Source organism: Zosterops lateralis, assembly GCF_965231275.1.
Source record: "Zosterops lateralis genome assembly, chromosome: Z".
Taxonomy (NCBI): domain Eukaryota; kingdom Metazoa; phylum Chordata; class Aves; order Passeriformes; family Zosteropidae; genus Zosterops; species Zosterops lateralis.
This window is the reverse complement of record NC_139800.1, coordinates 31,789,295-31,817,193: the sequence shown is the minus strand read 5'-3', so window position 1 is coordinate 31,817,193 and position 27,899 is coordinate 31,789,295. Positions and strand designations below refer to the sequence as shown.

The following is a 27,899-nucleotide window of genomic DNA, read 5'->3' as shown; positions in this document are numbered from 1 at the left end:
GTAAATCCATAGTAAGAATCCACTTGAAGTAAGGATATTTGGAACAGATCAGAATGCATATCGTTCAAGGGTTTATCAGTAATGACAGGGAAATTCCAGCACCATGGTCTGTTTAATTCTATAAGTGAGACTGACCCTGGTTTTCAGATGAGAACACAGTCCTCAGAAGGGTCCCCTCAGCATATCTTCATGTCTCCTTATAAACTGCATATAAAAGTTTTAATTTCTTGAGCAGAGCTGAGTGACTAGTGGAGTAAAACAGATTTGAAAACAGTTCTTTTCTTTCACATGCAGTTTTGCTTTGAGAAATTTCTGTTTTATTTTTCCTCCATGATTTCAAGTGACTCCCCTTAAATTCATATGTAAGGACTATTTTCTCCTTAATATCCACTTATTTTGTATCACAAAATAGTCCTGGACTTATTCTGGTCACTGTGAGGTTTCCACTACCAGCAGATACACAAACATTATAAGAGCATGTAAGATGGGTAAAATTGAAGGGATAGATTTCTCTTAATTTGTGTTTGTTTTGAACAGCTCTGACGTGTCAGAGAAGTAACATATTTTGTTTAAACTGAACTTGGTGGGCCTTTGATCAAAATGAACCTGCTACCAAAAAACCCCCCAAAACCAAACAAACCAAATAGTACCTATACTTATATCTTTATATTTAATTTAGAGTATAGTTTTTAAATATACTAAAATATACATACTTGAGTGACAATCATAACCTAACTTGTGGGTGAACTATTTACTTTCTGGGAAACCCCATCTTTATCTCTGTGGCCTGTTCTATTATGTCAATGTGCAATGCCCAAAAAAATAGGAAGTCTTTTAAAAATGAAGCTGAAGAAATCCAGAGTTGTGAAAGGTGGTCCAGAAGGGCAGTGTTGGTATGCTTGTGATGATAACAGTAGAGAACCATTAAACAGTTGATAAAGGACATTGCTTTACAGACCTGATTTTGTATTTTTCCACTAATGAAAAGGGAAACTCCTTGTCTCTTCTCCATTTTAATTGAACTAAGTACTTATTTTTTTAATACACCAAGTGTGCGCTCTCTAGGGATGTAGTAAGGGTGGAAAGCATGTTCTTGTGCTGTGCTTCCAACTGACAACTGGGCATCAGAGGGGCAAGCTGTACTTTCCTTGCACTGTGAAAACATTGTCAGTTTAGACACTGCACACAATCTCTAGATAGAAAATTGTGTGTTTGTAGGGGCTGGAAATAAAGAGAATGAAAAGTATAAAAATGGGTAAGGTAGATAATTTTTTATTAGAGATAATTTTATTGAATGGATTGGTTTCTCAAGCCCTGAAGTTGAATGTTCTTTAACATTTTCATAAAGGTCAGCAAATATTTGTGGCAATATTGATGAGTTGATATTGCCCTGTCCCCAGATGAAGCAGGTAGAGTGCAGTGCAGTGAGGAATCCCTGTTTCTTGGGGCTTGGTGATTTTCCTCGGTGTTGGAGTGCTGTTAAAAAATGGGGGCTTTATTTAGTATTTGATTTGGGTTTTTTGGGCTCTAGATTGGAAAATCGTAATTGAAATATCTTTTATGCTGGAGAATGACTCCTGTTTAAAAAAAAAAAAAAAAAAAAAGATGGCATAACCCACAAAACAAAATCAAGATGCATTATTTATGAATTTGAAACAGTTGCACTTTCCATTTCCTGGGATAATGTGAGGGCAGAACTTGCAAGGTTTTTCTGTAAAAATGCCATAAAGCAGGAATACAATACCTTGATTTATAACTGACTTTTTATTTTTCTTGCTGTAACACAGAGGTGAAGAATTTTAGAAGAAACAAGATGCGAAGTAATTTTAATTTTATTTTATCTTCTCCAGTCATCTCAACTAGAACTCCACCTCCACCTTCACCACTGCCATTTCCAGCACAAGCTATTCTCCCTCCTGCCCCATCTAGCTACTTCTCTCATCCAACAATCAGATATCCTCCCCACCTGAATCCTCAGGATACTCTGAAGAATTATGTACCTTCTTATGACCCGTCCAGCCCGCAAACTAGCCAGGTACTGTAAAATTATGTGAACCCTCCAAAACAAGTTCTGTGAGGAATATGTGTTTTCTAGGGTGTCTAGACTAGTGTCTTGCTAGTTCTGGTCTTAGAGAGATCTGGAGCTGCTGTATAAGTCATACAACTCATCCTGTTCGTCGTGGTTGAATAAAGGGTGTAGATTAATCATATTTACTTGCTTTTCCTCTGTCAAGCATAAGAAAAGTACTTTACTGAAAGCCCTGGCAACAGCAACAGGGCAGGTCCTGATCCTGCAGCCCTCCTGCAGGTTGGGCCACCAGAGGCAAAGCTCCCACTGCAAGGGGTGTGCTAATACATACACATGTCCAAGTGCACGCATGGACAGGTGTATTTATAGACTGAAAATGGAAATAAACTCTTGCAAGTTAATACTTGCCCTGTTTCATAGGCACTGATATTTCTTTGCATAGTGAGCCTAGCACAGACATACAAATTCTATCTTTTCTTCCTTTTGTGGAGAACACGCTGTAGCAGATGTGTTCCTGGCAACTGCACAGGTTCAAAGTTGTGTCTGATATTGGAAATTAACATGTTTTTCATCAGTGAAGTAATTTGTGAAGGACTGTGTGCAAAACTGCTTTCCATGATAACATCAGCACACAGCCTTAACATGTGATATGCACTTCAGGATAAACTGCAGTTGAGACTTGGTCTGTCAATACCTGGAATATGTCCAATGTCAGTGTAATGTTATGTTTGCTGCTCAGACTGTTAATTTTTTGATGCTTTTTCTGAAAGGCTCTTGTGGAGCCCTGTTGCTTGTGCTTTAGCATGTTTTTTTGGAAGACCCTTGGATATGTAAACTGAAGAGAAAGTGGTCAGGTTTTCCTTCTCCTAATAGTTAGGTTCCTTTGGAAGGACTTTCTTGACAGGGATGAGGGGGTTGCTATGACAGTGTTTCATTTCGGCTTAGTTTGTTTTGTTTTTCACCGATAATAACAGGCCTTGCAGCATTAATTTTGGTTACAGCAGCAATGGAACTTAAGACTGAATCAAACTTCCTCTTTTGAATAACACATATGTACCCTTTGGGCTGTGCAGAAGGTCGTGGTGACTATTGTCCCCACGGGCTAATTTCCTGGTCCCGCTGCATGGTTTTCTATATATTTAGTAATTTTTTTAAAAAGAGGAAAAAAAGTGAGTCCATAATATCAAAATTTACTGTGAAGAAAGAAATCTTAACTATGTGGGTTTCATTGGTTACAATATTACTGCAAATTAAACCAAAAACTGAATGTGGAGTATGTTGACTTCAGAATACAAATTGCTATCTGCACATGGATTAAAATTGTTTCAATCCTGTGTAGCATTTTCTCTGAGACTCAGCTGGGAATATTGCGTGCAGGACCTGATTTTAATTTGTGTAAAATTTCCATGAATAACAAAGTCTAATTAAGACACCCATTAAAAGTCCTTAGCGTTAATTCAGTGCAGAAAATCTCAGAGTTCTGTTGGATTTTTTTTTTAAACTGATGTCTTAATTAGGCACTATTAAGGGAAAAATTATGCAAATTAAATCATGCCCTTACTGTTATTCATTTCTTTAATTATTCAGTGCTTGTTTTACTTACATTTTGATTTCTTATATATGTTAAAAGAGCAGATTAGGTGATAATCTCTCTGGATTGTCCCATGTTCTGATTTGGATCATTACTGACAACAACTACATCAAAATGAAGTATCTGACTTCCAGTTGAAAAATGTGCTGTCTTACGATTTTAGCATTGGAGAGTATATTCATTGAGTAGAAGTTATGCTTTCAACTTTTTGCCCAACTCTTTTTCTTTATCTCTGGTTGAAAAAAAATCTTTTTGACCTTAAGATAAAATTTTACTCTGCTGATTTTTTGCAGAGTAGTCACAAACTTAGAAGACCTCATGTTTTTTGTCTATTTCATAGGGAGTAACAGACTTAACTAGCTCAAATTTACTACTTCCATCACTTTCCATAACCTTTTTATTAGGGTAATTTTTTAAATGTTATTTGAGATTTGATTTAGTTCCTGACAAGAGGGGTTAGGGTAAATAACAACAAATATACAATTTCAAGGATCTGCATCATCTATTCACCATAATTTATTATCATTAATCATTATTATTAGTAGAATATTAAAAAAAATAATCTTTGAAGTTAATCTCTGAGATTTGCTGTAAGTTAAAGTAGTTGCATGCCTAGTCAAAATATCTCTAAATAAAATAGTTAAAATTTGGCTGTAAACAGTAAAACAGCAGGATTAATTTTTTGCTTAGGAAAAGAAGAAGCAACTGTCTGTGAAGTTTCAGTGACAAAAGTGAATTGTTCCGATACAATGGCATGCCTTGAGCCAAACCAGTTTTTCTTTTCTAAATAAAACATGAATTTTTATTCAAACAAATTTTATTATTATAAAATGCAAAACTGCATCTGTGGGAATACCACATCAAATTTAATTATACTTTCTCACCTCAAAACATACACATTTGGATTTCATAAGGAGGACTATGATGGTAGTTTTAATTTAGCTGTAGAAATAGAAAGGGTGGGTACCCTGACAGCATTTACCTAATATGAACTGTTCCTCCTGAATATCTTTCAGTAATACGCTAATTTAGATTGTTACGACAAGCAACTGAGATGCCTTGTACTCCCCATAGCAATTTTGAGATTAATTACATTATTGCTGCACTGATTATAGTGAGACAGTCATGCTATTCAATGGAATAGTTTAAGTAAAATTAGTTCAAGGATATAGAGCTCTCATAGGTTCCCATGATGGGAAGCACTGAGCAATTTTCTTGACATAATGTTAAATAGTCCAAATTATGTGTGATGAACAGTCAGGAAGTTCAAACAGGCCCTTTGGCTGCAGTGAAAAATGGTTCAACAATGGATGATCCTAAACAAAGAGAGCTGTTGCTGCTGGTTTCATGAATATCTGCTTTTTATCCCCTGCTCAATATAGAGAATAAACAAACAAATGTATTGAACAGAAAGAGACTTTGTTAGATATAGAGCTGGACATGTCTCAAGCTAGTAGTCTGGTAAGTTCCCAGGGTTTTGAGAACTCCTGTACTTTCCACTGATTTAGAAATTCTGCTAAGCTCTTTTTAGTATACTTATTTCAATGCTTTTCTTCTTAGCTATGTTCTCATGTTACTGGTTGAGATTGTATGTGTGAGGATGTATCTGTATCATGATGGGGTATGGGTGTCTCTGATTGATACTGGTTACTCAATGCAAGTTTCATCAAAAACTAATTCATTGATATATGTCTAATCCACCTATGGTATTTATCCATGTAGACTGAGGTTTTCAATGGTATCACAAATTTCCAGCATGTATTTCCTTTTTGAATGATTCCAGTTGGGTAAAGCTTTTAATCCTAGAAAATATTACCTCCTATGTGTCTGTGCACACACACATACACAAATATGCACACACATGAAATTCATTATTACTCAGGAGTGTATTAATCATATACTGTATCAGAATAAGACTTACAATGAGCCTGAACAAATTGTCAAGCACACCATCATTTGTGTGGCTGAAATCAAAACCAAAACCTCCAAACATAATGCACAGTTGAGTTAAATGGAATAACTTCCTGATCAAGGTGTGGTGAATCACAGAAAAAGGATCAGCAAGTGTGATAAAGGAAATGTAGTAAAGCAAACAGCTGAGGTGGATCCTGCTGATGGATATCCTGGTATCCGTAAGAATTTTTTTTTTTTTTCTGACTGAACCAAACAAACAGAAGTAGACAATCTTCCAAGCTCTTTGAGTATGTTATTACCAAGGGAACATTTTACCTATAACCTTAGCTCAAAAGTAGTAATATTTATGATGAAATATTCAGTTTTCATGATATAGTAAAACTAATTGAGTTTGGTGGGAGTTAAGTACTGGACTGTTTTCTTCTTACAAGAAATGGCTTACATGTGTTGTGTACTACAGGCTGACTGAACTGCTGCATATTTGCAGCATATTTGACTGCATATTTAGCTAAAATTCCTGTGTCTGTTAAAACATACTTTATTGCAATGTGGGCTAGTTTGCACTTAATCTTTTAATTGGTTTTATCTTTGAAGACAGAAATACCTTAAGTGCATGAGAATAGTTGTTTCTGGAAGCTGATGAGGCCACTTATTTTATTGGTGTAATTGATTGGGATATCGAACCTTTTCCTCAATAAAAGGCACATTCTTCAGGGATGCCAGGCAGATCCTTTGTCTTACATTATTCAATATATTAACTACAGTCATTTAGTGTTGATGAGGGAATCTTGTGATGCTCTCTTTGGGCTGGTCAAAAAGTTTCCTGTTGGTTCTTGGGAGGGTACTAGCAGAATAAGCCAAAAAAAAGGAGCAAAATTGTGTGCATGTGGTTTCTTTCGTATAGCTAGCACCTCTTTTATTTGTTGATGTTTAATAATTTTCAGCTTCTTAGGCAAGTGTTTCTTTGTAATTTTTAAGAAATTATTGAATAGTAAATAAGGCAATGTGCTGTTTTTAGTTGTGATTGGGAGGCAAAGATTGAGAGAGTCCTAGCTTAACACTATCTACTGACAAGGTGTTTTAAGATTTAATTGCAGTTGTAAATGATTATTTTGTATTTAGTCTGCTCTAAACGCGTAAGTCTCCAGAGTGTATGAAATACTATGTAACATAAAGATGCCTTTTGAACATTCATCTACAAAGAGAATTCCTTTCCCATACTTCTGTCACACAAACTTACCCTATAGTTAAGGCAAATATACAAGAAAAGCTAGGGAGTTTTTTTGTGCTGTACCTGTTGACAAATAACTGATATTGCGGGCTCACAGGTAATATAGTGAATCAGGATGTAGGACTCTACACTGTCTTATGAGATCCATGTCTTAACATGGTCTGCTGAAACTCTTCAGTTGTTCTCAGTGTCAGCGGGATAACTTCAAGTGGAAAATTCATACAGCAGTTCATCAAATGAATTTGACTTTAGGCCTTTCTAGATCAAAGTTGACACCTTGATTTCTTATAGAAAGTACAGAAGGGACCTTGTCAGCCAAGAACTGACAGCAATCTGTGTTTTTCTAAAGCTAATTTTTTCAAGCAGAGAGGTAGCTGCATGTCATACCATATGAAGCTTTAGCATAGCTTTTCGGAGTGAGGTCTGTGTAAGATGTGGTGTCTCAGTGCGTTACTCAGATTCTTAACCTGGAAGCTAGGGAGATTCATACCTGTGAAAAGTGGTAAGGGGCACTGAAAGAAGGCAAAGTGCATTTCTGTTGCTATCATAGTGTTCAATAACAGAAAGGAAACTTGTGCAGCTTTGATTTGTGTGAAGCAAATGCTTTATGCAACCCACTGGGTTCAAACTGCCCTGCAGTATTTTCTACAGTCTCTGTGGTGGTACTATAGTAATGCATTCCCTTATGTTTAACAGGGTCTCAAAAGCAGTGGTATTTGTCAGATGGGTGATAAATTGAGGATATGTGTTTCACACAATTCATGAAACTGCCTGCTCAACCATTGAGCTGTGCCTGGTGTGACAATAACATAGCCATTTGATTTTTAGAGGTGGTGGAACATTAGGGTGCTCTAGACAAAAAGCAGAGGGAGAAAGTTAGAAAAATGGAAGATATTTCTGATTTCTTTCAGCTGTAGATTTTCTAAAACATTCATCACTTTCTGTGGGCACTGCACATAGGGTTTTACAGTAATATTATTCACCATAATATTGGAACTTCTCCTTTACAAGCAACTGGAATTCTTGAGAGGAAATGGGTGACAGTATTTCCAAATACTTGATATCCAGTTTGACCAAACTGCATTCACTGTTTTATCACCTGACTATAATATGATAACATTGTGCAACAGAATTTCTATTAAAAACCTGAGTTTTGAGAAGCAAATATATTATTCTCTAAGTGTAGTGGTTAGGTGGAGTAATATAATTTTTTGTTAAGCCATGAAACTTCTTTCTGAAACACCTAAGAGAGTGTCATATGTAGCTGTATACAGGACATGTACAGATAAACATAATTTCTGGCGTTTGTTAATTATTTGTTTGAAGATGATTTGTACTTAAGATTTCAAGGAAAACTAGATTTATTTTATTTGGAATTGAGATGTGTAATTAAAATTGTTTTTAAAAGTGCATATGTGAGCAAAAATATATTTGATTATTTAAGCAATAAATAGTTCATGTGAATTTTTATTAGATGTGTCAAACTGCTGTTATATTTGGTGTCCTGGTTTGGGAACATAGTTATCTGCCAGGGAAAGTTGGAGTTTCCCTTGGAATGGAGAATGTAAACCACTCCCCCTTTTTCCAATTATAAATTTGCAGTTAGAGGCTTTTAGGTGAAGATTTGGGGTTGGAAATAGCCGTTCTTTACTAGTATGTATAACAAAGCAAACAAAAACAACAACTATGGTATTAATAACAAAACAGTGAAATGAATGGGCAAGGAGATCCTTTTTAATGCCTTTATGAAGATCAGCTCTAGGTGGGGGTTCGAGGTGTCACGCACACCGCCGCTGCTCCCAATGGATGATGCAGGGGAAGAAGTGTTCAGCTTTGCTGCTTTGCCTCATGACAAAGAGCTGGGGCTCCCTCCTCACGAGAGTCCCTGGGAGGACCCCAGGCTTGTTGTCAAGTCCAGGGTAGTCTTGCGGAGAGGATAATTTTAAGTTATGGTGACCAGACGTGAGACCCCAGTTGGTAGTCTGATGCTTTTCTCCATTCACTGATGTAGTTTGGAGTTCAGTCTGGGCAATGACTCACTTATTTTAGGGATTTTTTTAGGGATTGTTTTAGGGATTTCAGTTCCACTTCCTCTGCGAGCTAAGGCCCATGGGAGTCCTCTTTATTTGCATGCTGGATGGTGTCATCGATTGCCATGGAGTTGCCACGGGGGGAGCGGCAGGAGGGAATGGGAAAGATACAGTTTCAAAGGGGTCTGAGATAAGTATCTCTTAACAGAAAAAACATTTAGGAAAGGTATTTGCAATTATAATAGGTCTGAGATAACTGTATCTAACAGAGAAAGCCTTACTACAGGTAATGGTAAATAGTATCTAACTAAAAAGACATTTCACAGTATTAACGCTCAACTGAATTCAGGAACTTTGTATTTTATTTCTAACGATAGTACCAAGAACCTTGAGGGCTTTGCTTCACGAAAACACAGGATAGTTTAGTCTCGGTGCCCCTGCAGGATCCTCAGAGCACCAAGCTGGAAACGGTGGAAAAGTCCGGAGAATGTCTCGGCAGGGCAGGGGGGTGCAAGGTCACACTGTAGCAAATAAGAGCAGCGGCGAAGAAGCCACGACAGCAGGGCAGCCTGGCCCAGCTCCAGCAGGGCAGGCGGAGAAACTCAGAAATTCCAAGGCAGGGGAGCAGATGATGGTAGATTTCCCAGGGTCAGACTTTCTGGTGACAGTAGCTCCTCTCGCAGCAAGCAGTAACCCAGCCGTTCTCTTTCCCCGAACTTCGAAAAAAACAGAGAACCGAACTGCCTCAAGCTCCATCCTTTACCTGCCCTGAAAACTCCCGTTATCTCCCCCTTGGAGCTTTGGCCACCGCTTTGTTTTGGTTAAGTACTCCTACGTGTCCGATACTTGGTTGGTCTCCTTGGTAATTTACGGCGAGGGGGTGGTGGTGGGGGGCGGGGGGTGGAATTCTTTAGAGTAAAAAAGGAGGAAACCTAACCCCTAACAGTTTGGGTATCTCATCTGTAGATGTTACTAATTTCTATTTCATTATAATATCAGAAATATTTTTGTGACTATGAAAGTAGTGAACTATATGACAAAACACTGTCCTGAATTGTAACTGAATAACTAAGGTTAAATAGGCTGATATTTGGGCATGTATGTGAACATGTATGTGAAGAAAAGTCTGAAAGGAGTTTTGTTCATTACTAATTATCAATATGGTAAAAAATCCTATCAGGGAAAAGAGCTACAGTGAATCCTGACTTTAAGAAAGTCCATATTCATATCTGTTACAGGTTTCTGTTCAGACTTCAGACCTGAGGATTAAAATAAAATGTAAGCAGTGCACATCATCAGATAAAAACAGCCTGACATTCTGAGTTACATTACAACTGTGAGAGTAAATACAACTTGCCTTTGGTTTTAGGCGCATAAATGAATTAAAATGTGGCAATTCAAGATGGTGAGGAATTAAAAAAGTTAAAATTGTAACACATCTGGAAATCAAATTAGGGTCCAATCCAACAGTAGAAAAATATATGCCTGCATAAATAAGGGTAAATTTCCTTCATTGTGTTTACTTCTTTTCCTCACAAATTTTCCAATGCACAGCTTGTTTATCTAACACAGCTGCCTCTATGGAATTTGCTTGAGGTTTATGCCTCAGGCATTGCCTCTGTGAATCCATCACACAGACATATTGATGCTCTATTTGATGATAACAGCTGATTCTTCGCCTGCAATGCATTTTTTCTGTAAGACTCTCTACAGCAAAACTGGAATTAGAATATATAACTTGTTTTGTATAAGGAAAAAATTAATTTGTGTTAAATGATGTACTATAAGTATTCGCACTTGTAATTCAAGTGGATAATGTCCAAATAGATATGCAGTTTCCATGCTAAAATAGTGTTTGATATAAATGTAAAGCACAAAAGGAGAACAGGTCACAGAAGTTCTTTCTAGCTGTCAGTTTTCCATAAGATTATGAAGGAGCTGTTTCTGACCAAAGGGTTTCTCTTTTTGGACTGAAAACTTAAAGCAGCTCAGAGGAGACACTTGAGAGAGCTGATGTTCATGAGCTTGTACTGCTATCAATTGCACCACCCAGGATCTAGACTTTTTTTTCAAAAGCTTTTAGTTTTGTGTTTCCAAAGATAATCATAAAAGTGTGAATTGAATATAAACTGATGCAGCACTATCCACATCAATCTGAAGACAGACCATAGTAAAAACTCTGAGACAAGTATGTGATCTGTTTTCAGGAGTACTTTTATGATCTTAAGCTGCAAACTAGTTGTGATAACTTAAATACAGGTTTGGTTAACCAAACCACTGTTGTTCACTGCAAGCAAGAAAAATGAATATGGATGTTTTGTGAAGGCGTCTTATGAGAGACATTCTTCTAATAGAATTTGGGAGAGTATGAGAGTGCTATTCATAAACTCTGTTTTCGAAACTGCTGAAGTTTAAAGCAAATTTCAAGTGTACCATTTCCTATGACAACCTTTGTCAAAAGGAGGACCTTGGTTGACTTGGTTTATGAGCTGTCAAAAACATCTCAATTGTTGAAGAATTGTATTTGTAAACTTCACACCAGGTATATGCTTACCTTCAACTGGATTTCAATTGCATTTGAAATCTAATGTGCAGAGTGTGAAACCTTGGAACTATGAGAATTAAACTTACTGAAGTAACAAGTTGGTTTTTTTTGGGTTTTTTTTTTTTTTTTTTTTTAATATACTTCAGAGGTTTCTTTGTGTCTAGGAGACTTCAGTGTCATTGTATTGCATTTGCATTCACTTTTACGTATGAGACAGATATAGAATTTCCATTTAGGAGTAAATTTGGGGAATAATAAAAATAGAGAAATGTAGGTACTTGGTGTGGGGAATCACAAACCGCATCTACTAAAATCACTGGTAAATTCTCTGTGGGTGTCAACAAGGACAGGATTTCACTCTCTGTTTGGGGTGATGTACTGCACTGCCATTATGTATCACACAGGGAAGAATTTGGTTTAGAGAGAATGGGGTGTAAGTATAATCTCTGTCTTAATCTTTGTCTCAACAAGGAGTGGGTTTGCTCATGTGAGCCATATGGATACGGGCAAAGCTGAGGTCCATGTGAGCCACTGGATTCCTCTTGGCTGGGATCACTACAGTGGAATATAAGGTGGTACATTTGTGTAAATCATCATGGTCTCCTGTGACTAATTTATTTTAATTTATTGTAATTTATTCTAGTCTGTCGTTGGAGACAGCTGCTTTTGTAAGCTGATTATACTGTCTATTTAAATCCATACACTCCATGGAATCTTCTTTCTTAGTTTTAATAAAAGTTGATCGTTTTGGTAAGAGATTCTCAGTTACTTTTGTGATGTTAGTACACCACATAAGCTAAGGCTCCTAGGGTAGCCTTGTGGTTTCTGGTCAGTGACTCCACCTACAAACTGCCCGATGCAACTGAGAGGTGATATCCGTCCAGCAGGCTGTGTGGGCAGCTGGGCTGCCTGGACAGGAGAGGAGGCTTGCCTCTGCAGCAGACTCCCTCGAAGCATAGTGAAAATTCAGTCCAACTTAGTGAACATGTCTTACTGACAAGAGTTGTGTCTAGAGAATTACTTTTTCACTTTTTCACTGATTAAGAGGGGTAGTTTTATTGCCACTCATAATCAGTGTGCATTTTTACTGTTATTTTTCATTGTAAGACTTGTGATTTTAGAGAGGGAAGATAGTCAGCTAACTGCTCAGTGTTCTATGGACACCATATTAGTTTCCATTTGCACTTATATTTTCTAGTGTTTTCTGCTAGTTTAATTTTAGATGTCCTAAACAAGACTTTCCCTTCGGTGCATTTGCAAAGTGTAGTAAATCATCTAGCAAATCTAGGAAGTTTCTTGTGCTATTAATTTTAAATATCCTCCTTCTCAATTTCATTCCATTACCCCAAGTATGTATTTCCTGTATTTTCCAAATAATTCCTTCCTCTTCTGTGTGTTTATACTTCTCACGTACTTGTGGTAATTGTCTCAGTCTGGCTATTATTTCATTACCATAGTCATGCTTACCTCTCCTAACCTTTCCTTGAATCAGCTGAATTGTGTCCTTATCAGTCCATGTCTTTGGATTATCTTAATTTGACAAGATGCTTCTGATTAAAACATTCCCAGTATTTCATGTTTGTATGACTCTTTTAAAATACTTGTGACTCAGAGAGCACACAAAAAGTTTAAGACAAGTTATCAGCTGCTGTTGTAAAAACTATTTACTATGTGCTAGTTTTTATTGCAAGTTATTTACCACTGGAGTATTTGCAGTCATGCAGAATGTCTAAGGTATGTTTAAGCACTGGATAAACATATGTTTACCAGTCAACTTTGCCATATTCAGATATGCCTACATGTAGAAAGTATCATATTACCTGGATGACCTGTACCTAGCATAAGGTCATATGCAGACCTTGTATCTATGAAAGAAGTGTTGTTATTATTATGCTCTTGGCTTGCGAAGTTCCCATTATTAAACATTTCTGTGTTTTTAATAGGTGGCTTTTTGCCAGATCCTATGATGTGTACATTATAGTGCACTGTATCCAAACCCCTTATCCTGTTCCCAAATTGTGAATCATTAGTTAGCCTTCCAGTGTGAGTAATCTCTTTGGACAACTGTAGTCAAGTCTTGGTTATTCTCCAAGCCAGCGTGGTATGGCATGTGAAAACAGAGGTTTTAGATCAGTTGTTTGCTCTTAATACTTCATACATTAGGGCCTGTGCCTGGTCAGTTTACTTCTCCTGTCATGGGATTTTGGCTCACAGACACTGCACGAGCAGCAAAAATATTTTGAAACAATCTGATGCATGTGCATCCAGGAAGGAAGAATGTGGAAGAATGTTTACGAAAAAGTACTGCTATCTAAGCATATACTACCTATCTGAGAAGGGACCTGCCTGGTGAAAATATTATATGGAAATTCATAGTCTATTTAGAACAGCACATTCCAAAACACGTGTGCTATGATGAAGGGCAATTCTGGAAAACCCTAAGATAGGTAGATTCTTTAAACACAATATGTATGTTTCACAAGGCATTCTTTTGGTTTTGTTTTGTAGCCTAACAGCAGTGGTCAAGTAGTAGGGAAAGTGCCTGGCCATTTTACTCCAGTTTTGGCACCCTCTCCCCATCACAGTGCGGTGCGACCTGTGACCCTGACCATGACAGATACTAAACCCATCACTACATCCACTGAAGGTGAGGCATCTTCACCTACAGCAACCAGTAAGTATTTCTTTAGGAAATAAAAAATGTCCATCAAAGATTTGACATGATTTCAAATTGAGGCCAGAAAAAGGCGCCTTTTCCTACTATTTGACCAAGTGGATGCTCATCATTTTACATGGAGAGCAAACATGATCTGACTGCAAAGCTTTTCCTCCCAAAATTTCAACCGAAGGATCATGTTGCATGAACCAAAGTTTGTGACATGACAACCAAAATGAAAGGGAAAAGCCTGCATATTTGACCACTTTTCAAGGAAAAGAAAAGATGTTTTTTCATCTGAGGTGGACATTGTTAAGACATTGAGAAGCACACCCAGACAGTAAGGTTTTACAATGCCCGCAGATGGAATTCCAAACAGGGACTGGATAATTTGCTCCTCAATGAACTTTCCTACAGAAATCAAACCTTGCAATGCATACTGAATCTGAGCTATGATAATTGCATGTTAATATAGGTTGTGTCATTTTTAGCAAAAACAACTGTTGTGGCAAAGTAAAATTTTAATTCCTTGTCATTTCTACAAGGGATGGTAGATCCACTGTTTGTGCTTGTTTGGTTTCTTAAAATAAAGAATAACAAACTCTAACTTCAATGTTTTGAGCTCTTTACTACATATAGGATCATGTTATTTGTCCTATTATCTTCAATGGAATTGCAGTTCTCGAAATAAGGGCAAATATCTAGACTAATTTCTTCCCTTCAGAGTATTAATGACCAGTGGTGCAGAACATTGCTTTTCAACTGTCTTCTGCATTTCTGTTGTCCTTGAACTTGTATTTGGATTTTAGAGATGGCCAGTGTTACCAGCATTTATCAGAGTGGTAAAGATTTTTAGGAGACGCTTCCAGATTCTTGGAAAAAATCTTAACAGTTTTTATAAGTATGTCTCTTTAGGGTTTGTAGCATTAAAACTACTTGTTCCAGACCTATTTAATATTTGAACTTCAAATATGCTCCCTAACTGTTGGTCTGTCATTAATAGAGACCATAAACTGTATCCTTTACAGGTGTCACACTAGTTTAAAACTTTTCATTAGAATTTGAGGCAGAGATGAGACTCAAAGGCATAAGATGTAAAGGAGGAAAACTGTTTAAGCATTTATTAACAAAGAGTAGTAATAACTTTTGGAGAAATTACTGCTCAAGTATAAAAAAAAATATATAGATTTATGGAAGCATTTTATCTGCCCTTTCAGTATATTAGCTTCATTAAGTGGTAGTAGAGTCTAGCTGTAGCCCCACTGGTGATTTGTGGAACAGTTTTGCACCTTTTAAGAAGAAATCATTTTAGCATCTAAGTAGAAACTGTTGCTCTAAACATTTGCCCCAGAAAAGAAAACTGAGAAAATGAAGTTCTTGTACAGTTTCAAGCATTTGTGGTTTCATTCTACTTTGACAAGATTGTGCTTGGCCTGCATACTTAGATGAGGACAGGGTTTCTGATAAAAATGGCAAAAAGAACACAGTAAATGCCAGAACTGTTTTGGGAAGTTTTCTGGTAATATGACCTTAATCATAATTATGGGAAAGCATACCAAATCTGTACATTGTCCTACTACCAAGGGAACAATTTGGACTATATTTTCCAATTAAATCATCACCCAATTGTGCAATTCATGGGAACCTGAGTAGCTGATTCCTGCTAAACCTTTAGAGCATCTTGGCTTAGATACTTAAAATAAAGCTTCCTCATGCTTCCCATAGTAGTTTCCAAGTAAATTCTTGCCACTACAGCACATAACTAATAATAGGAAAAATCCCTGTGTGCAAATTTTATTTGAATGTGACTGTACTTATTACAAGATAGTGTAAAACACCTCACCTGCTCAGGGTGTTATGATTCTCAGAAAACTGCTTTAGTCTATCTCCTTGGTAAAGGCTTTTGACACTGGATTGGTAACTGTAAGAGCATTTTAAAAATGAAGAAATACAGCTTGTTGATGAAGAAAACAACAGTAAATTGAGGGATCATGTTCTTCTGATATATAAACTATGTATGAATACAAATAAACTATATTATCAGTCAAACTGTATTAACAGTAATAATAGGTCCACCACACAGATTACTAATATTAACTTAATGGAAAAACCAACACTAACTATATTCTATGGCATAGTTTTATTTTTATTTGCAGTGACTGATTGATTGCTTTAAAATATAGATAGTTACATATTTATGTAACTTGGACAAAAAATTAACATTATTATTCAGTGTGATGAGAATAAATTGGCAAATAATTAGCACTGCTTTTCATTCAGAAGTGCTATAGCATAAGTTTTAGCAATGAAAAAGAACATCAAGCTTTAATAATATTTAATAATAATATTTGGAGAACCCCGTGGCCTCCATCATCATTTCCTTCTAATTGGTTAATTCTTATGACAGTTTTTCAGTAAAGCCTGTTTATTGTATATAGAATTAGAAAAAAAAAATGCATTTTCTTGTTGTTTTTCGTGTTTAATTTAACATTAGCAGGCCAGTTTAGTAAGTACTCTCATCTAGCTTCTCACTGGCATGCTTGTATGTGTCTGTCCAGTTTTAGTGGTTTTGCTACTAAGCCTATGCCATTTTTCCAGAAAGCTTCCAGGTTGTGATGCTACAGATTGCAGTGTGGACATATCCACACTAGGAAGTTGAGTAAGACTACCTAAATAATTTGATATGTGCTGCTAAAAGGACATTATAAGGTAATGACTTTTAGGAATTACTGGGAGAGACCAGACAGGAATTTGTCCTACAGATGAAGGATGCATTCTGTGTAGTTAAATCTCAGCATCACTTGCAACTCTCTTTCTCCTCAGAAATGGGTTTCTTCAATCTTCTGTAGCATTCCTTCTCTTCTTAGGAAAATATTAATCAGATTATATCCCATTACTGTAAAGATTAATTTCATGCCACATAAATAAACTAATCTTTTTATTCTAATTAATGTTGTTCTTTTACATTTGTTTGGTGTTTTCTTGGTAAAATCAGGCCTTTTACAGAAATAAGAATAATGTGGTCGTGAATATTTTCTCTCAGCATTGTAATTTCAGTGATTTCACTATTGCTTTAGATTGTATAATGGAAATTAAAAGTGTGATTAGTTCAAAAAATACATTTTGAAATAATTTGAAAAGAAATTAATTTAAAGGAGATACTATGGTCAAGAGACATCATTATGATTTACAAATGCAGCTTCCATTGAAGTTTATAGGAATTTATACATCTCTTTCCAAATCTGGTCCAATATTTCTTTTGCTTTCTCTTAAAGAAAAGCCAAAGACACATCCTATATATTGCAAAATCATAACTCTGGATCTCTCATATTTTTACTGTACCTGCAAAAGGTAATAGATATGATAGGTTGGTATTTTTATCAATATGTTTTGTTCTTCCTTAATCAGCCTACACAGCCTCAGGCACATCCCAAGCCAATCGATATGTGGGACTAAGCCCAAGAGACCCATCCTTCCTACATCAGCAACAGGTGGGCAAGTTTCACATAGGTGTAATGATATAGAGAAGCTTTTGCAGTATTACCTTCCTACATGCTGCCACTGGTATCTTGGATTAGACTGAAATCTTGAGGGGATCAGTTTTTGTCATGTGAAGATGAAGCTTTTTCAAAACACAATGAACACTTTAAGAAATATCAATTTAGCCTATTCTTTGTTTCTTAGATTTTGTCCCATCTTAAGGAGCTCCTAATATGTCTGTTTCAATATTTTAATTTTTAAGAGTTCATATGTTGAATCTTTCATAGGATTTTAGGAAGTAGAATGAGGTGTTTAAGAAACAAGTACTAGTTTCAAAATCAGTTTAAAAAATAAGCAAAAATTTTCAAAGCAAAAAACACAATTTATTATTTTCAAGTTATTTTGTTTCCTCTTCCTCCAGATGTTTAACGCATTTCTTCCTTTTAGTTTTAGATCAGTTATAAAACTGATTCTCAAGGCAACACATCATAATTTCTAGTGTAATAGGTTCAAATTGGTCTGATGATTTCAAATATGATAAAACCATGTCTTTGTTCTAGTTTCTTACATCATTTATATTTCAAGTAGTATTTTAAATTTCACATCTCATTAATGCTGTAAATTTAATGCAAATGAAGTGTTTACCCAAACTGTGAAAATATAGAGCTGAGATTAATGATGGCATACAAATAAATTAGCTGCAGTCAGTAGCAAGGCTATGCACATACAGAAATGGTACATTACAAAAATAAATTCAGACTCTTTAGAATTTTAATGTACTTTATGATGTGTGTTCGTGTTCCTCTTAGATCTTAACAGCAGAGGACTTTGAAATTCACAGCATGTGAAATATTACAAGGAGAAAAGCTGGATGTGACAATTAGAAAGAGTGTTAAATAGGTCTTGGTATTTGTTGTACTGGTTTTTTTTTTTTTTTCTCATTGTGTTCCTGTCAGCAGTCTATATGCATTTTTGTTTCATTTTTCAGTAAAACCTAACTGTTCTATGTTGCTGAGATACAGCTGACCTGTGCCTCAGCTGAAGTTCCCTATTCATACTCATTCCCAGGGCAAGGAGGCAGTTTGTCCATTTTAAAGGTCACCACATACAGACTTCAGAGAAATAATAAATATGATAATTTATTCAAAATACCTGATGCATTGCCAACTATTTTTTTGACTAGTAAGACCTAAATTCAAACATCTGTACACTTTTATGAAAATATGCAATGACTGTTAGTGAGCTTTCCAGCCATTAATTTCTCAATAACTTCTCTGGCATATTGTTTTGCTGGATTTTTTAACCTCTCAAATATTTTTTTATTGTGAAATACATTATAATTACTATGACATGTTTCTCTTTAAAAATACACAGCATATGTATGAATATTGTTTTTTAATGCTCACACACCATTCTTTTATACCCACAGTGAATGTTATGTGTGGAGTTCTTGTGAAGTTTTATATAGCATTCTTTGAAATGTCTCTGACATCCTGTTAATTTAGGGATGCACAATAGCTTTTTCCTCTCTGTATTTTTTGGACAGAAATTTTTTTCTGCAGACTGCTCCTGCTTAGGCTTCACCTTCCAAGCTCATTGAAAAACTTCTAAACTTCTTGTGACATGCCAGAAAGTAGTAGAAGCATGCTTAATTTTCTCCTGGCTGAATTTTGGCATATATATTGCTAATATTTTGCATCTTCTATATATTTTTGTCTTTGTGTAGATCAAAATAGATTTCAAAATTTTTGCAGAGTCTTTGGACTGTCAAAGTGAAAGAGATCTCAAAGGTCTTTGGTGTTCACATGTGTTGTGTCTGATGTTTTTACCTGTCATGGTAAAACATGTAGCCAAATGGCTTAAAGAGAAGGGGAAACTAAATGAGATCTCACATACACTTCAGAAGCAGAAAAATTATTTAATGCCATTGTGTTAAACCAGTGTTCTCCTTTCTAAGGTGTATTGCTTCATGGTCTCATTATATTAATCAAAATTGATGAGCCACATAGTATATTTAAAAATATCAGTGTTTAATTGTCTTTGCTCTTAACTCACCAGTCTCTTCTAATATGTGCAATGAACATATCTGTGTTTGCTTGAGTGTGTTTGTGTGTGTTTGTGTGTATGAATGCCTACACATATGCAGAAAATTAAGAAGTAGTATGTACAGATGAAACCATCTCAAAAACCAGAATTCTTTAAGTAGAAGGTTTTTCAGATAGATAAATATGAACATGTAAGTATGTATAGGTATGTTTCTAATGGATTAGTTACCTTCATTCAATTTTAAAGGTGATATACAGAGATGACAGACTCGGGGGGTGGGTGTGTGTGTCTGTGCATAAAAATATATATATATGTGTGTGTACACATACACACACACACATACATACATACTACCCAGAAAATAAGGTAGAGCATTGAGATTGTCTAAACAACTTTAACAGAGCAAAGGTTATCCTTTGGTAAGGCAGAAATGGAGTTGATTTACTATGTCCTTTTATTACTTTACAACAATTTAAATGAGACCACACTTCCAGGGGTAGATTTTCAATGCATTTGCTTTAAAGCAACCCATGGTGAATGATAAGAAAAATCAAGGTGTGTGTGAAATAAGGCAATTAATCATTTTATATTAATGGAGAGAAATTTTCAATTAGAAAGCCAGTGGTTTTAGTTTCGAGGAGGTCTTTTAAACATTCCCTATACCCTGTAATTCACAGTGACCTCTCAAGAATAAATATTGTCACTGGTACCTTTTTTACTTCATTGGAGGAGTCTTTATGAAGATTTATTCTCTCTGGTTATGAGAAATATTGGCATGTACCCTTGAGTACTTTTTGTTGCTGTTAAAAAGAACTATTATGTAACCCATTTAAGTTACAGTAACCACAATAAATTTTAAAGCTACACATGTATTTTGCAAGGCACACTCAGATGGGGTCCTGACACAGTGATAGCTTGCTAGAAATTCCTGTAAACAATGTATAGCACAGCGCGCTCAAAATACTCACATTTAGACGGGAAGCACTGAGTAAAACTTTGAAAAATAATGCATAATAGGGCCAATGGGAGAATTTGTTGGCTTTTACTGTGAAATTGTGATGTTATATGGATTGCTCAGCGTGTAACACTGATAGAAAGACCAGATTCTAATGGGGAATTGTAACTATGCAGTTCACTTTCTGATGGACTAGCTGGTGGATCTTCCCATTACTTGTCTTGAAATGTCAAGTATTTCTATGCTGTGCCATGAATAGTTACAAAAAGTCATCTTGCTTCAGTAGCATTTGGAGAGTCATATTTATCTTGGTATTTTCTTGTAAAAAAATTGTTTCAGACCTCCCCTGTCTATTAGAAATTACTAGTGACCACTCGTTTTTCTTTATTTTTTTTCTTGATTCAGCATCAGTTTCTGAGAGTTGTTAAGCATTGATAATGTAACTGCAAGAAGAACACCATGGGAGAGGGCAAGGGACATGATAAGAACTGCTACCTGAATGAGTTTCTCTTAATTTATTATTAGTCATTGGTGGAAGTATTTTCTGAAGCCAAATCAACTGCTCATTACTGTTCTTTATCTGTGCTGAGAAACATCCTAACTGAATTAAACAAAAGGAAGTTTGGATAATCTTTGCAATTATATGGGGGCACCTTCATCCCCCTCCCCCCACCCCTTAATTTGCATTTATTGAAGATTTGTGGTTTCTTAGCCTAGACTAGAAGAAAAAAGCAATAAACCAACAAACTGAGAAAAGTCAGTCAAATTCAACCTTCTATAAGTGGGCACGATTCTTTGCCAGATTCTAGTTGTGTCTGGATTCTTTTGACTAAATAACTTTAATGGCAAGATCATTAGCTCAGTAACAAAATCTTAATAATCAGTATTCTCACGGTTATACGATAACATTTCTTTAGCCTCCTTGTGTCACGGTTCTCCAACTTCATGGATTTATTAAGGTATTGAAATGACAAACACTTAGTCAGATTATGTTGTTTCTGGAAATAATGGTAGAAAGTTGCCAGAAATAGTAGTCAAATACTTTGCCTGTGTAAACATTCAAAAAGATGGATGGATGGATGGATGGATGGATGGATGGATGGATGGATGGATGGATGAGTACACAGACACTTGTATTTATTGCAAGTGTAGATGAATGGTGTCATTAAAAAATGAGGTTTCTGTTGGAATGAATGAAATAACTGCAAGGTTTTTGTTCTTGGCCATTTAATTTTAATGCACCTCTGGGCCTTGTATGAATGATTCTGTTTTTAATTAGAAAACATAAATAAATGGAATAGCCATTAAGGTTGTTAACAACAATCTTTAGAACTTTGCTGCCACTGTGCTAATGTTGGCCCAGTTGCTGAGGAGTTAATGAACTCTTCCAATCACTGCGCTGATAAACTCAGTGGCATGGTTTTCACTATAGCTTGCACTTTCTGCTGATGATATGTTGCATTCATGATTTTCATACAGATTTTACAGTTATGAGTGAGACCTTTTCAGTGTACATAGTAATAAGGTCTCCAAAATGATCAGAAAACTGTAGATAGCTTTTTATTTCCTATAAATGCTTTCCCTGTCTCTTCAGTAGAAAGTTGTTACCAGATGCATCCTTTCGTTACTGAGCTGCACAGGTCAAAATGTAGTTCTCTTTGTACTATTAATCATGGAAATTGTGAACTTAACTGTCCACTGAACACAGGGTATTTGTTTACAAAATGTTTTGGGTGGATGTTACTTTTGCATTCAGCAGCAGGCTAAAAGAAGAACACAGGCAGACTCCTAAAGAGAGCTTGTCAGTAAAGTCAGGAAACAGGTTATCAACACTTAGCCTGTTCTTATTGTGTCCCTTATCATAATTGACAATTTGACGTAAAACTGGGTCACATGATTGCCAGGGCGGTATGTAAATGGCTAAGAGGTCACCTTTCACATATGCTTGCTGGAAAGGAAACACATTTAAAGGAAGTTTCAGTCAGAACAATGACAATATGCAAATATTAAGTTTTATGGGCTTTTCTCAGCTAACAGAAGCTATAGCAGTCTCCTATTGTGCTTTCCAAAATACAATTCTTCCTTCGCTAGCTATCACAGAAACTTGAAATGAATGTTAGTCTTAGCCATACTTTAGATACAAGACTACAAAATCTGCTTAAATACTAACCCCTAGAAATATTCATACTATGATTAAAGACTGAGCTGTTGGCTGTGAGTTTTTAATGTATGTGTGGTTTGCATACTTAAAATGCTGCAGCATGGTTGTGCTTTCAAGGTGCTGTTTAAACTGTGAAGACAGCTATAGTAAAATCTAGCACTTGGGTAGAACATCACATCAGTATATCTCACAGCCCTGGAAAGTGCAAAACAAAATCCATTTCCTGGCATTTTACAGAACAGAAGGAGTACTTGGTGTACTGCTTTGCTTGTCTCCAGGCCTGTGTCCACTTCCAAACTTGTGTCTTCTTCCTGTAAAATGTCTGAGGTGAATGCACTGCCTCCCAGGACAAATGCATGCAGTGGGGATGTATCACAGGTGTAAGGGCAGAGCCCAAGATCCAGGACTAGGAAAATGGCTGGGCTCCCTGTGAGGATTGCTCATCTCCTGCAAGGCTGGGCACCCTTTTCCACTTCATAATAGAGACTCATCCTTTTTTTTTTTTTTTTTTTTTGTGGTTAAATGAGAGATAAATAAGAAAATAATTGATAATATTTTGAAGATGGAAGATGTTACAGTAGCAAGGTGCTTTGCCTTGCTGAAAAACCACAGAACTGTGGACTGAAGGTCAAGTGTTCAACAGCCTTCTAGGAAAGACTTTTCATCATGTCGTATGTCAGGTCAGGTCATTTATTTTTCATTCATAACATACATTTGAGAAAACTAGTAAAGTTTTCAGCTGGTATTAGATATATCCTGAGCACTAGTTCTTATGTTCCTCTACTGAGGAGTGTAAGTTTTCTCAAGTAGTTTCCTTCCTTTTCTCTTCATGTATCCTGCAGAGATACTCTTTTAGATGGCTTATAGTAGGTAAGAATGAGTGTGCCTCTTCATCTCTAGCTGAAATTGCTGCATGATTTTAGAATTACCTATGTTACTCTAAGGAGGATAACCAGACAGAAAGTTTTCAGTATGACTCCAGACAACATATATCACTTAAAATACTGTAATGAAGTGTCTTATGTCCTTCCAAAGCTTGTTACTCATGTAAGGTCTGTGCACCCAAGCTTTCCCTGCTGGGCTGTCTGGACATCCTTCAAAGGCAGCCTCCCACTGCTGCTGTGAGCAGACTTCTTCCATCAAATGGAGCCCAGGTTTACAGAGTTCTATTAAATTCTATGGTATTTTTACCCAGAAACCACTCAACACATGCACAGGATGTAGATGCAAACTTTGGAAGTGATATTTCTAAATCCTAGACATGCAGAGATCTTTCAATAGAGGTGACTTGGGAGAGGAAATTTAATGTGAGAGAGATTTAAAAAAAATTAGAAATCCAAGCAGGTTAATTTTTAAAGACATTGGGACAGCCATGTGAACCCACTGAGGAGTGTGGAGCAGCAGTTTTTGATGTTGAGAAGGTGCATTTCAGTTCAACTAATACAGCCCTAAGCTTGTAACAGAACCAATTGCACCTCTCCACAGTGTTGTCAGTACTGCAAGCATGGCGCAGCTGGTTCAGTGAATAGCACTACAGCACTAGCTGTGAGTCTCATGGAGAATGAACCTTCATATAAATGTGCTTGTACATGCCTGCATGTACAACTTAGGTATAAAATGCACATGTTGCATTATTATCTTTGCAGTATTTGGATATATGTGAATTGAGGTACTTATGACTGTGTATAACAAGAAGCATGCAATTACTAAAATTTATGAAGTATATTTCAAAAGCTTTGTGGTGCTTTCTTAATGATAAATGTAACACATTAATTGTATGTGTGGAAGGTTTTCATACAGACTGTGGGGAGAATAGAGTGATTTAGTGCACAAGCTAATATACTAAAATGCAATATATCTGTCTCTTACTGTTTTCCCCAAATGGCAAATGCAATTAGGTTCTATATAGCAAGCTAAGTGCTTGCCAGATTTCTGAGTTAGATCTAAGTGAATATAATAATTTGGTAATACTAAGTTTGTGATTTTAGTGTATTTTTAATGGTTCTAATCAGCCACAGGGCTTTTATTAATAGATTTTATATCTTGTGAAGAAGTAAAAGAGGGGGATGAGTGGAAGGGTTTAACCTTTCAATCTTTTGTTTCAGCTGCAAGTGAGTTTTTATAGCTAAGCTATGAATCTTTAAAATATGCATTTGTAGTGAAGATGATGACATACTTAAGGATAAAAGCAGAAATATATCCATTGTACATTGAGTAACTGGGCTGACACATTTTATTATGTTTTCATTATTAAAATCAGGTTTAGGATCCTATTTTGTATGGTGACTAAATCAAATGTTTACTTATCCATTCCTTTAAACATGTTTAATGCATTATTCACAGTTACCTCTAGCAAACTTTTTTAACTGCATGTTTCCTTTTCTGGTTAATTTCATGTGGTTTAGTCATGCTTTTAATGGCCTTTAGAAGGTCCCTTGGAGTTCTTTAGATAACAAACAAGAAACAATCCCTATGAAAACATCAAAGACTAACATTTCTATTTCTCAGACCTTAACAGCAGGAAGCTTATTAGTTTAACAGCCAGACAGGGTCAGGTTTGCAATATTGTCTTGTCCTCAGCATTTGTATTTTTCAGGAAAGGACTGCAATAAATTGTGCTTCTGTGAAAACAGTTTATTATAGTTTGTTTGCTGTAGCCTGTATTATCTCAATAATGTGAACATGAATAGAGAAAACTAAAATCCATTGAATGCAATTAAATTCAGCAACATTATCTTCAATTAAGAATGTTTAATCATATATAGTAGTATAGCAATTTATATAAACATGACTACACAGAGGATAAAACATATATTTTCTTCAGAAATCAGATAAGCTCACTTTCTTAAGCTTAAAAATAAGCAGCATATATTTTCAATAAATCTGCTAACACTGTAAGGCAGCTGTTAAATAAACAGAACTGCCAAGGGTTGCTTGAACAATCTGTGAAGGCCGACCTGATGATTTGAGGATCTGGGAAGAATTTGTTTCAGCTAATATTTAGTACATTCCTCATTTTATATTATAATTCACTAAAGTATTTTAAATTCTACTTTTCTGAGTCTAAATAAGATTATTTTGTCACCTCTTGCTAAGTAATAGCACTTTCAGCAATATTAGATTAATAAACTTCAGTTAGAAAATACCTTTACTCTTTTTAAATAGCAAGATAGAAACAGAGTTTGTTTAGTTTTGCTAAATTTCTATAAATTGCATGTCTTCTGTTTCACAAAAAACATGCTAGAAGATATTGATTATATTTACCTTACCAAATACACATTATATAGAGCATTGCTTAAAAAGCCAGCATAATTATTTCCTTTCTTGCAGTATTGCACTATTGATTATTAATATTTCCTTTTATTTCAGCTCAGTTTTTAGTCTAATAATGGCTAATTGTTATGTGCTACACACTACTTACTCTTTTAAGCTTTATTAATAGAGGATCATATTAAAGTATAATTATATTAAACAAGTCAATAGACATTTATTTCTCAAAATAAGTTTTTGTTCTTTGTTTTATTTTTACCATTACTTCTTGGGAAAGTAAGACTTTTGCCATGTACAGTAGTAGTTTGCATGTATTCATTTAAATACTAAAAACTGTAGTATGCTCGATCCATATCTGACTGCTAGGTTTCAATTGACAGCTGAGAATTTGTGACTGGACCATGAATCAAAACGGCAGGCATTTATACCCCAGTGCCAGTGAGGATACATTGGGAATTACTTGGCAAAGGTAACATTTTAATTATTTCCATCCCTACACCACCTCTAAAAAAGTTGCATAGAGCGACAATATCTGTTTTAGTGGGCCTTCAGAGGTATATGTATCAAAATATGTGTGTAACATTGCTCCTAAATGCATTAAGGTTATCTTTCATGTAAGCTGACTTTAGATGGTCCTTTAAAGTAACACCTGAAATAATGTTATGCTGTCCTATGCAAAGGGTTTGTGAGTTGAAGGAAATACTGATCTTAGGCTTTAAAAATGTCATTTGCAGTCATATTTCTGGGACCTTAGTGGTTAACAGAAAGAGAACAAGTGCTATTAGAGGTATAGGTGAGTATAATAATAAATGGCTGAGGTGGTGGTGGTTGTTTTTGGGTAAAGAATAACTATATTATTTGTAGAGACATTTCTTACCAATTGGCTGGTGTAATTTTAGGTCACTAACAGATACTTGGAGGTAAGATATAAAAACCATCTTATTTTTCAACTAAATAATGGAATAATTAGGAATGATTTACAAAAATATTTTCTTTGTCTGCGAGTCCCCCCTATTCTCCCCTACCAAACAAAACAAACAATAAACTCCACTAACCTAAACTCCAATAACCTTTAATTAATTTATTGGATTTTATATCTCTGGGTATATAGTGCATTATGGTAACAGTAGAAGGTGTATGTTTATTTAATAGGCATATAAACAACATAATTTTGATACATCTCACTTTTTTCATGTACAGGATTATCTGCAGCACTCAACACTAAATGAGGGTTGTACATTTAAAGCTTGTAGGCTGGGAGCCTATCAGATGAAGTATTAGCCACTTGCTCATGAAATAATTTTATTTTTTTAATTTTTTTTAATTTATGTGCACATGAAAATATATGTACCAGCGAATAATTAGTGCAAATATATGTATGAGTGTTATTTATATGTATTATGTACAAAATGCCTTTTGATGCATTGTACTGATGGTACTGTGGATTGCTAGAAATTTTGGGACTTTTGAGAATCAACTTGGGAGGGAAAGTACTGAATTTGAAAATTGATGCTGTTTACAAATCTGAAGTTTTTTTGGGATATTTTTTCAATTTTTCTGAAACAATGTTTAAAATCTGGGAAAAATGTGGTGGTAAAATAAGCCCTTGTCATTTTTTTCCTTATATATTTAGTAGTACAATGGAAAAATAGCTAATCAATTCACCTCATCTTGTAAAGGGCTGTGATTCACTTTACAAATCCCAATCACACATTAATTGCCAGAATTTTCAATGTACTGCCAGTAGTGAATCCAAACTGAGCTTTTATAGCACAGAGAGGGTGATTTGCTCTCCCACTACAAAGTAGCATTTTTCAGGACATTGACAGGTGTTAGAAAATTACATCACAACAATTTATCTAGGAATATCCTCACACAGTTATAATCAGTCATCACTTGAGCGCCCCTTAAAGCAATGCCAGTTGCACTGATTGAAGCACTGTCCTAGTATTTGCTGAATTTTGTTTTTCAATAGCATCATACAACACTTT

At 35.7% G+C, this 27,899-nt stretch overlaps 1 protein-coding gene across 6 annotated transcripts in view; it reads left to right on the top strand.

Annotated features, from left to right (window-relative positions):
• The window catches only part of NFIB (nuclear factor I B), a 177,630-nt gene that overhangs the window by 133,990 nt on the left and 15,741 nt on the right, over positions 1–27,899 (top strand). Inside the window, exons 8-11 of one of the 6 annotated variants that reach the window (XM_083883998.1) lie at positions 1,851–2,035; positions 13,849–13,987; positions 17,405–17,487; positions 26,289–26,377. In XM_083883998.1, the coding sequence (XP_083740124.1) occupies positions 1,851–2,035; positions 13,849–13,987; positions 17,405–17,487; positions 26,289–26,377 (496 nt within the window). Of the gene's footprint in view, positions 1–1,850; positions 2,036–13,848; positions 14,015–17,404; positions 17,488–26,288; positions 26,378–27,899 lie in introns of all 6 variants that reach the window. The other 5 variants (XM_083883997.1, XM_083884000.1, XM_083883999.1 and 2 more) reach the window with 5 other exon arrangements.